We start from the raw sequence: 12174 nt of genomic DNA on the forward strand, positions 1-12174 counted from the left end.
CAAATGCTCTCTCCTTTCTTTTGTTTTTAAAGGACACACATCTCGAGCATCCTGGTGATGTTGATGTAGTGGATACTACATTAACCAGCATGCACCTGATTGTAACACAGGAAGTCACCTGTGTCATAGTGTTAAAAGAAGGACTTAGTAATTAGCTCAACATCGCGTGAGCAAGCTTCGTGAGAGGCGAAACGTGCTGGATTAAGGTTGGAATAAAGCCTCTGTAACTACAAATCAAGACGAGTGAGTGCGTTTTCATTTTTCCCCTCGGGGAACCTGGAGCATATACATATGTGTATATATATATATATATATATATATATATATATATATATATATATATATATATATATATATATATATATATATATATATATATATATGTATATATATATATATATATATATATATATATATATATATACACACACACACACAGTGGTGCAAGATTCTTAAAGGTTATGTATATTTTGGAGTTACGTTAGTTTTGATAGCTATTCTTTTATGGCTATTTTATATCAATTAATGTTCACATACAATTTCTTAAGTTTCTCAGTATCATTTCCAAATAACTATAATGCAGCATATTCACTTTTGATAGGTATTTATTACAGACATGTATTCAACTGAAGTGTTTGAGTGTTTTAGTGATAATATTTGATATTTGTTCATGGGAAAGAACAGATACTTGGGAAGGACGCATAATTAATGCTTTCATAACATGAAAAGCCTGTGTTATTTTATGATCAACACAAACAAATAAATTAAGCCTAGTGTATTATATACTTTTGCATATGATCACTAGAAGAATCTTATTTTAGTGCATAGTACCACTTTGGAACGTAGGAAAAGGTTGCCTTGCTTTACTGTTGGGGGTTTTATGGTTTATATTTTGAAATTCAAGAGTGATCCTATTTTTCAATATCTGTTTGATGGAGTTAATCCGAGTTTCTTGTTCTGTACTGATGCTACTACCAGTGCTTAGTTTGTGAAAAAAAACATAAGTGCCAGGCACAAAGTTTTTTCTATTGAATGGCAGGATTGCACAATACCAGGGCTTCTCAGTATTGATTGCACCTCATGCCTCTTTCTTCCACCACCTTACACTTTCTTTATCTCACTTTTGCAGTTTTATTTATCCCTGCTTTTTCCATTTGTCACTGTTTTTGTCTTACTCTCCTTACTGCCTTTTCATTTTACAGCATTTCTCTCTTTTGTTTTGAGTAACAAATCTGCTCAAGAAAACATAAATACCCATGTCTAGATATGAGAGCACATAGTCTGCAACCACTGGTAGAAGTTAGGCACTGTCTGAGACACATATATTTGTTAGCTGTAAACTTAGGATATGTCTTAGAGTATATGACAAGAATATGACAATATAGCTAATAATTCAGACCTTACATCATTGAAGAAAGTAATTATTGACTCATTTATTAATTCATTTAATAACAAAAAATAATAAATTGCGCCAACCCAGTGCCCCAATAATATTCTCCTACAAATTTGTACATGACTGGAAACAATGGTGGAATGGTAACACGTCTTGCACACAGCATTTTCAGTTTTCCCAACATTTTAAATAGGGGCACTGCATGGATTTAAACTGAACAATGTGGTTTGAAGGGTGATTAGAACATGAAATTTCTTCAGAATTTCGAACATGCCAGAAGATTTGTAAAATACCTTGCCATCAGTAGAGATGAAAGACATAGCTAGATTGACTCACTTCTATCCAATCAGCAAATCAAAGTTTCTACATCTGAAAATATATATGACATCGTTTTGGCAGAATCAAACAACATAACAATACAATTAGATGTTTTAATATATAATTTATGTTTTTCGTACTACGAGACTTTGTCATTGATAGTTACTATATTACAACAACATGCCACAAACATGGCTGCCATTTTTCTTTAGGACCTGTAATCACAAAAAATAAAACGGGCAAAATAAAAGTCTAGTAACCTTAATTTTCTGCCAAAAAATAGCAGTTTTTGTCTTTATTCATGTCACATTAAAAAATAATTCATCAAGTTTCCCAGCAGATGTGCACGTGAGTTGTATTTTGCAAACAAAAGTAAAAACGCCAAAGAAACATACAAGTTTGAAATGCTAACAAAGTTACTTACAAACACCTATATTTATTTTTTCATAAATAGGCGCAACAGGCTCCATAAAAAAAGATTAAATACAGACACAGTATGTTGAAACAATAATACATATTCATATGTCAAGGTTATAATTTAGCCATCGCCAATCTGTTTTCCACATCCAATAAAATACCAGGTAAGCATTTGGCAGTTTTTATACAGAAGAGGACTTAAATGACGTTTACTAACCATTACACAAGAATTGATACAAAAAACAAATTGTATGCCATACAAAATAAATGTGTTTTTGCTTTCTTTCCCCCTTAATCCCACACTTTATTTCTTTGTTGATAAGACACACGCCAATTTTACATCATTTAATTCAAATATTTTTTCTTACCACCTTGTTTTCCCAAATACTTGAAAATATAGACCTATTAGTCCACTGTTTTTAAAAACAAAGTAAACATAACCTTGTTTGCCAATTAAACCGATTTTTGTGAAATCAATAAACTGGGATGATCCAGTTTAAAATTACAATTTAGCTACAAAAAACATTCACGTTTTATACTCTAGGAGAGTGGAACATAGATGCTATTTACAAACTTGCTATGAGTGCTACATCAAGCCATTAAAAAGTCTTTAGTAGTTTCATATAAACACCCATTATGAAAACCAATGGAAAATCCAGGAACTTTATCCAAGACATCTACAGTTGCTAAGGCAGTTTACTAGCGCAGCACTTCACAGCAAAAAAAAATCTGAATGGTCCAAGTTTCCTTCAGAGAGTAAGAAAAACATTGTCCTGCAGAGGATCTCTGAAAAAAAGAAAGAAGCAAGACTATTTTTTTCAGAGTGGGTGACCCACAAGCTCAAAATTGTCCTAAGTGCTTAGCAACTTGTATTTCTAATAAAATGCAGAAACTGCCATGACTGCTTGAAGCAGGCTGTGATGTGAAGACTTCCCTGCATCCCACGGTGGAAAGGAGAGGTTAGTTCTTCTTTAGCTTTTCAGGTGAGGTACAGTGCTTTGTCTCTCTGCATACTCCTGCATAAAAGGAAGCAAAACAGAAAACACTAGATGTTATGAAAAAGATTATGACAGCAGTTTTTTAAGAACAAGCTCAAGCTCTGGATGAATGCTAAGACACTCTTAGACATCAAATTCCAGCATGTACGTTTTGCTACTAAATGGACATCCTTGAGGCGACAAGCAATTCTTATGGATCATTCATTGAAAGGGCAGACCCTTTCAAAACTGTGGGCCTGATTTAGATTTTGGCAGACAGGTTACTACGTCACAATGGTGACGGATATCCCATCTGCAGAAATATAAATGCCTCAGGATACTATGGGATTTATATTTTGGAAGACAGGATATCCGTCACCGTTGTGATGGAATAACCCATCCGCCGAAACCTAAATCAGGCCCACAGTTTTGTTTTGATGTGCTCTGGAATGGGTAACCCACAGTTTTGGATTCCCGATGCCACTTTGACATGCAGCTTGTCACCTTTCTCCAAGCCCATACTGAAAACGTTAGGACAGGTTTATCCCACCGAAAGTGTAAACATTTTACCTACACAATATGATAAGGCCTTCCCATTTATATGTCTGCAACTAGCATGGGCTACTGAGACAATCTTGAAAGTCAATACATTACTGCTAGGACTGTGGTCAATTTAATGTTTATTTGTTAACATTTATTCACACCAACTGAGCATTAGCAGTAATAATGTCACAAAAAGGCAAACTTGACTTTGTGGAAGCAAATAAATAGGTGTGCTGGCTGGGTACAGAAGCTCAGGAAATTATTCTTGTAATGGCCTATGAAGGAATTTTAAGGAGCACAGATCCAAGTTTAACTTCAAATTCTTGGCCAGCTTTCAGGCGAATTTTAGGATAAAATAATTGATATGCCATGATTTAATATTTAAAGTCATTAGCATTAAACATATACAAGGAAAATGGAAAAGGTATTATAAAATGCACTAAAACTAAGAGCTTACCCAAAACGATGGCTGATAGTAAGAGCCAACAAAAGCAATTAGATAAATATTTGAAGAATCATATAAATGATAATAAGGAAAGTTCAAATTGAATGGCCATCACTTATGATAACATCAATATATATAAATGATGGAAAGTTAACTACTATACATCAGATCTCAATATGAGGACCTATATTTGTCATATATGTATTGACACGTTGGGATCTTTGCAGTCTTGAAATGCTTTGTGAGACCTAGATTTTGAAAAATGTAGTTGCATAGGTTTGAATTACGGGTTGATAATCGATTTATAGGCCTATCATAACAATCAGACATAGGTGCTTTGGTTCTATGTGTAAGACAATATGGGCCTGGTTTCCAAAAGTATCTTTTCAGATACAGTACTAGAGCCTTCATGGGTATGCAGAAGCCAAGCACACTACCATGCAATGTCGGAGACCTGTAGCTACTTGATTTTGCCAATTGCCATGAGAAACGAAGTAATAATGCGCATCTCTACTCAATCTTCAACATGAGAGAAACTGCACTTGTAGTCTTTACTACAAACAGGGGTCAGAAAGCCCCCAGGTTTTCAATGCACTTCCATAGAAATCACTCCCACTTTGTCTATTATGAGATACCATAGTAATTATTAGAACCTGAATCCTGGGCCTCACACATCAGTACATTCACAGAAAATGTCCAGAAAAGGTTTGCATGATTAAAAATGTACACAAACCACGCCATAAATTATATCCAACTAATATGTTTAACCACCAAAGGAGAAATCATATTGTTATATAGAACACTGCCAATAGCCACACACAAATGGCACATTTTAGTAAAGCGAATCAGTAGAAATGGAAATTGCAACGATGCATATGCACATTTAGCACATAGGAAACTGATTTAGGCAAGTAAGTAGTGCTAATATGAATGAGAATTGTATTTTAACACAAAATGAAAAACCTCATTCTCTGAATCTGAATTTATGTGCACGAGGGGTGTGCAAAATCACATGAATACCCACAAAGTATGAACATCAGGCTTATTAACAAAAGGGTTCAAAGCCATTTTCCATCTAGATACTTTCCGAAGTCTTGCTCAAAGGGGAGAGTTCAGGGGCAGGGAGCCTTAAGAGTGAAACTACCTCCCATCACTTCATTTGTGTCATACCGTGTGGAGATATAGTTTGTCCAGGGTGGCAAACCTTAAACATATTCTCCATCGGTGTGGGAGTAAAAGATTTAAAAGAGATTGAAGAGGTCAACAATGCCAAGCATTCTTACAAGGCAAAAGGAAACGTTATAACATAGACCAGCCATGTTTTGTTTTTTACATTTACCACTGCCTATAATTATTCAAGATATTACTGCATTCCTTCTCTGTAATTCTGCCAGTCGTTACCACCACCACCACCTTTAGAAGCAGGTAGAATTTACATACATCAACTTTGTTACCACAACTTATTTATTATCTATATTTTCTGTTGGGCACATACATCTAGTGATAAAACTGTGTGAGATCGGATTTACCAACTACTGGTCACTACTAAAGGCTTTATATGAAACATGCACATATTTAAGCATAAACCATAGATGCGTGATTATGCCACAACTGTATAATGCATACAGATGTAGACAGTGGATAATTGTAAAGGATGTTGGAGTTTCCAGGGGATGTAAACGATCAAAATCATTCAGTGAAATTTGGGGCCACAGATCAAAATAATTATATTATTAGGAGCTTCACAAATATTTACAAATGTTCAGGCCACACTTTTTAAATCCCCTCCGATACATTTCAAACGTCTTGAAAAGAAAATAAGTGGAAACACTTGTCCATTACTTAGAAAATGTCGACATTTGGAAAAAATACACTGTTGTAATTGCACTTTATCAATAACGTCAAATTGTAGAAGTTGGTCTCAATTCTTAATGCTACACGTGCAGTGTACACACTACTTATATACATATATTAAGCATCTAGTGTCAGGGAAATAGGCACACTTGCCCAATGTACATGAACACAATACATTCACATAATTTACCAATGCGATGTTTGCATTGCGCAGGGTGTGGAAGGTGATAAAGCTATAGTTATGTATGTTTATAAGCAACAAGGAGTGGGCTGGGTAAGCAAACCTTTGTGAGCCCATTACCTCCCTCTTCTTCCTGGCTGCAGTATCCAGGCAGCTCGAGGCATGCAGCAGTAAAGATTGTTCGAAAAACCTGACAAAGGGAAGAGGACTTGAGAAGGAATCAATTAGAATCCGGTGGTGACTCAGAAATGTGTTAATATGTTTCTGATTTGGATGTCAGGTTGACCTTCACGGCACTGTTGTTCCTCACAAGGAGCCCAAGATTATTTCTGAAACTGCTTTTCAAGTCATAACATTTGCTTCTTTGACTTCATTCTCCTGAAAACGAACTATGACATGACCAAGATCTATGCATGTTTCCTCCCATGCAAACATAGCTGTGAGCCATGCAAGCTTCCAACCATACGTGACCAAGCCCTCTACTGAAAAGTAGCCATGAATACGTGGTGTATGCAAATACTTCAACACAAAATGGCGTTTGACGACTGCTTACCCATTACTGCAGTAGTCGTTATTCCAGTCCACAGCCGGTGCCGGAGGGTTCCTGCAGCCCGCGCGAACGTATTCCATTGCTTGAGTAACAACCTGCGCGGCTGTAGATGTTGGGTTGATAAGATTCTGATATTCTGAATGAAGGTTAAATCCCTGAAAATGAAAAGAAGATTCAGTAAGATGAGAGTCCTAGATAATTGACTAACAAGTATAGAAAAGCAACTATGAAAAACAGTGAGAGCAACCAGGAAACTGGACCTGCTCTACAATTTCGAAAACAAACAGTCGGATGTACCACTATAAGATACAACAGGGTGGTGTGTTTTTCAGGCTCATACATGGAGGGCACTGTGTATAAATCGTGCATATACATCCGTGAAGAGCAACCTATGGCCAAATGCAGAGCTCTCTCTTTGTACACGCATTCCGAACAGGGCTGGGGAGACACCATTAGTTAGTTTGCAGAATATGCAACAGAATCTTTTTGAAAGACACAGGCAGCAGGTGGCTGGGTATTTTATTAGCCTGCACCTATTCATGCTTTGTTCTGAGAAGCCTTTCTCTTCATTCAATCAAAAAGGGACCATCTGCTGTTTTTTATTGGAATTTCTTTTCAACCTACCTCTAATTCAACCAAAACACACTAACTTTGCAGCTGAACTAATGCAATTAAAAGGAGTCTGTATGGCATCTCTAACTGGGGAGGGCAATGCAGAAGAAACCAGGAGTGCATGCATATTTAATAATTGGGTTGCATTGAAATGTTACTCCAAGCCAAAACCATTTGTTTTGCGGCGCTTTATGAAGGTGATTTTTATGCAATGCAAGAACAGCTGCAAATAACACTGACTGGTATTGGAATATGCACTGCTGTGTGATTCCATTGATCAGCTGCTGTGTGGTGATGTCTGAGGTGTTTCCTTGGGCACATCTGTGGTACACAATCTAATAGTTCTCTAATTCACTCATTGACCCATTTATGTTCATATATCATCAAAGGATGTTTTTCAGGTCTGAGTGATGTACAAAGGGCCCAACAAACATACTTAATTAGCCGTTTGAGGTGTGTCTTGGCTTGGGCCCATTGACCACTGTTTTGCTTGAGAAGCACTGAGCGATACTGCAAAATATTGGACATTCCCAGGGTATACCCAGCAATATTTAGTAACTTTTTTACCTTTTACAGAACCTAAAAAAGCACAAAGTGTAAATGCGTTTCCATTTACCAAAAACACTTTCACCAATGTCAAGTTGAGATACATCGGCAAAGGCAAAAAGCACAGATTTTATTTAACTAATGAATTATAAATGGCTGACATGTACTTGGCTCAAAATATATACACCAAGACTAACAACTGGTGTTTTCCAGACGGAGGGAGATTGTTACATAATACTAAGAGCTCACTGAAACTAATAATGAACCATGCAGATAAAAAGCAAAGCCATTGCAAAGAAGGGCACACACTAAAAGCCTCTGACCAACAGAATTAGGACTGGAGCTCCGGATCAGCGTAGGAAAGTGCAGTAAAACAGGAACTAGTTCCATGTGTGACTCCATTCTGTCACTTCCGGGGTAGTATGGAGCCAATGCAGCGCTGCACTGCGCCACCTAGCAGTGCCCTTGAACATTGCTGAAGAAACTTTTACATATCCAATCTGGGACCTGGGTAGTTCTTAATTTGAGCCTGTGGTTTCCGGGGCTCGGCACCAGCACTTAATTGTTAACACTGGTGCTTATGACAGCTGGCACATGGTGGCGCTCTTTGTGTAATTTAAAGATGAACAGAACAACAGGGGTTTGATGATTAGTAGTTGTGTGGGTACAGCTATTGGCAGCGCTGGCCATGGCAATGGTTGGTGCAAGCTGCGGTGGACTCCTGACGATGGCCCAGGCAAAACATTTTTTCTTTTTTAAAAATTAAGCACTGCACCTGGAGAGTACTCTAGGGTGAGAGGAATCTGTGGTTACAGGTATCTTTCATACACAACTTTCTCACTGTTCATCTTACCTGTTTTTTAATGGCCTGTTCCACATACCCTTTATCTCCCGCCACTGTCCCTTTCCATTGGTGTAGCTATAATTGGTGTAGCAAGTGTAGTGACACTCCGTCCCAGGGAAGTGTGACGGGCCACTACAATCAAATTATGCCTCGCATTATTGCCCATGGTACTCTTTCTACTTTTTTCCCCTATGTATGTCATCCTCGGCTTCTTAGCTAGTATTTATGCATGTATGTGTGTTTGTATTCATGTGGTATTTATAAAGCGCAAACTTGGCCATAACTCAGAGGAGCTATGTTTAGCACAGCGCACTATGTTCCACATACAGAGTTTCAGAGTTTAAACCCCTCGTGGCCTTAAAATGATGACCCTACAATATTTCTCCTGACACAGACTGCATGGCCATTCAATTCCTGATGGTTCTTGCATGAAACAGTGATTCACAAAAGTAACTGTTGGAATCTCGCATGGCCCTAAAAAAGTATGTGCAATAAGTATTCACACCGTTCATCAACAGAACGGTAACTGAGACAGACAGACATCACTTATACTATATACCAGCAAATAATGCACAAGAAACGCACGCTACTGAGGTCTAATTGAACAGAGCCGAAGGGTTTGGATAGCAAGGCTCAAGAAAAAGAAACCTCGCCAACTGTTAGCTACATGAATTGAATGAAAAAATGTCATTTTTCCATGCCAGGCAGAAATAAAGAAATGCCAACTTGATAAAGATTAATTTGATGTCAGGAGGGACATTGGCTCTTTAATTAGATTTCAGCACCCTTCACAGGTTGGTGATGCCACTGCAGCAGGTCATATGAAGCCCACATCCGATGTGAACGCGATCTTCATCGCCACACATCTTTGGGAACTAATTTCATTTCCTGCTTGTCCGAAGAGGTATTTTCAACAGGCGTCAACGTTGTTTGTCTTTGCAAGTGATTTATTCATCACTCTCCGTGTGATTTAAAAAAAAAAACCTCGAAATTACATCCAAATCCTAAAGAAACTGTTTATTAGGCACGGAAATTGAAAATGTGTCCATGCAATATCATACAAAGATTTTTCCTTTGGGTTATAAAAGAAGTTGACAGATATTAATGATTTTTCCCCTGACCTCATTCGGAGCTTTGCTGCAGTAAAGGAGAGTGCGCATACAGTCATTTTTCAATGTTTATTGCATCAAATAAACTGCAGTTGGGGGAGGGGGCCGCTGGAAGCAAAACATAAAATTCCTCATGTTAAGTGTAAATCACACTTCTGGAATATATACACCTGCTTCCGCCCGACTTACACAATTCATAAGAATGATGCTGGGAATAGTCCAATTACTGGTGTGCCTCGACACATCCTGGCTGGCTGAAACGGAAGTGGCAGGTAGGGGTGTTGAAAATCTAATCCAACACATCTTTCTGAGCTCCAAGTGGCTTCCATCACATGGAGGCCATTGCTGATCCAACCAAAGAAATGGTTTTGGCGCCCTTTGTGAAGATGCATTGGGCATCTCATTCCTTAATCATGGAGTCACATTTGATGCTGTTGGAGATACCCTTGGTGACTGCTCAGAATTGCCTTGCCAGAGAACTGAGCCAGCATTAAAGAGACAGAGCGTGGCAGCTAATAACTACACGGGGAAGAGCACTTTTCCCTTCTTTTTGCAAGGGTGATAGACTTGTCACCAATACTTTAGCAGACCACCAATATTTGTGCTCTAGAAAAGTAAAACAGGTCAACTTTGCTTTACTGTGTAATCTTTGTGACATTAAATACACAAGACAAGGTGATATGGCCTCTCGAATGATCTGCAAACGGTGTTTCCTCCAAAACCATCTAAAAAGCTCTCTTAAGAAGTAACCTCTCCTAGCATTCTATAAATAACGAGATGCCCCCAAGGGTGACATACCTAAAGCAATGCAGTAGAGCATGGTATAGTTTACTACGTCAGTTATTTTATGCGTTGGCTTAGTGTGGGTTGAACTAAACCAGGCAAAATATCAGCAATTGTTTTCACCATTCATATATGCAAGTTTCACAAGCGTAAAAACATAAATGATATAAATTGTGAGGATACAGGAGTGCAGTATCTTAATTAGAACAGGGAGCAATCAGCAATGCTAACGGGCAAGAGAACCAGGATTCACAAGATGATTTGGGGAAAAATATCTATCAGCCTAGGGTGGTGGTACTTACAGTGTCAAAGGATCAGAAAGTTGGCAAGGAAGGGAATATGTTTTGAGGAGGCAATAGTAAACAAGGCATTGAATCCTGACAAGAAAGAGGTCTAGGGTTTTGGTTTCACTGATTTTGGTGTCTTTATACACTTCACGGTTCGATGAGAGACGTGGAGTTTATCAGCGTGGATGGCTTTGGTGGCCCGGAAGTGCAATCTGATGATATGTGCTTCTAGAAGGAGCCAATCAAGTATGGCCACACTTCTGGTAATACTGTTAAAGTGACATATGCTGGTGAGAGGTATGGTATAATGATAGGTGGAAGCAGGGTCTATTATTGGGCACTGAGGTTCATGGCTGCAGAATCAACCTGAAGAGGGGGCAGGAGCTGCCCTAGTGGGCACATTTGGCACCTGCTATTTGTTGAACCACAAAGTCACTTGGCTTTTCTGTGCTTCTATTTTTAACTCTGGCACAGTGATCCTTGCCAGTGCCTGTCAACTCAAAAAAATTTACCCTCCAGCAGTTTGCTGGCCTGCACATCACACATCGGAAGCATATTCTAGCAAATACTGTATTGGGTTGTAATGTACACACACTACTGTAGCAGACATACAAAGAGTCATGGTGCTACTGTTCAGAAGCCCATACAACTACTGGTATTTACCTCTGTGTTTTGCTCCACCTTGTTGATTGGCATGCTGAGAAACGTGGCAATCTTCTAAGGCCCTAATGATGAATGGGCCAAATAATTACACCGCCTGCACAAATTCTTATTTGGCTAGCGTGTGGAAATGACGAGTTGTGCGGGTATTATGGCAGTGTTAATTACTGTGTTCGGTAAAGGCCGCATCCCCTGTTAAATAAAGGCAGATAAAACCTACAATTAAAAGGGGAATAATGCCTATTGGGGTACGGATTTTGGTGCCAACAAAACAAACTCCACATTCTATGCCCAATTCTGAAGGACACAATTAAGAATAGGTGATAATTATTGCATCCGATAAAATCGAAATCTAGGGTTATTGGGTTTTACCGAGTGGGATCCTTAACGTCTACTCTGCTGGCCCTTCTTAATCAGGGCCTGTGTGTGCAATTCACTGGGGATGGAACATGAATGAGTGAGTTCAGACTATTCAGTGATGCCTAGACTAGGAACTTGGGAGAAGAACAAATCGTGTCTGTCTCCTGCATCCTCTTGGAGGGAGGGCTGATTGACTGTGAAAAGCCTATGATGTCTACGTCTTCATTATTTCCCTGACATAGGCTTTTGCGGTGCTATTGGCCCAGATATGAAGGCACCTTGGAATGAATGCTCG

At 38.6% G+C, this 12174-nt stretch overlaps 1 protein-coding gene across 2 annotated transcripts in view; it reads right to left on the bottom strand.

The window, feature by feature from the left end:
- Positions 1-1408: 1408 nt before the first annotated feature.
- The window catches only part of TOX (thymocyte selection associated high mobility group box), a 365646-nt gene continuing 354880 nt past the window's right edge, over positions 1409-12174 (bottom strand). For both annotated transcript variants that reach the window (XM_086965783.1, XM_086965782.1), the window contains 2 exons: positions 6682-6833; positions 1409-3144 (listed from right to left, as the gene is read on the bottom strand). In XM_086965783.1, coding sequence (XP_086821909.1) covers positions 3108-3144; positions 6682-6833 — 189 coding nt within the window. In that variant the 3' untranslated portion in view covers positions 1409-3107. The remainder of the gene's footprint in view (positions 3145-6681; positions 6834-12174) is intronic.

The sequence above is a fragment of the Lissotriton vulgaris genome, chromosome 4_1, assembly GCF_964263255.1.
Source record: "Lissotriton vulgaris chromosome 4_1, aLisVul1.2, whole genome shotgun sequence".
NCBI lineage: Eukaryota > Metazoa > Chordata > Amphibia > Caudata > Salamandridae > Lissotriton > Lissotriton vulgaris.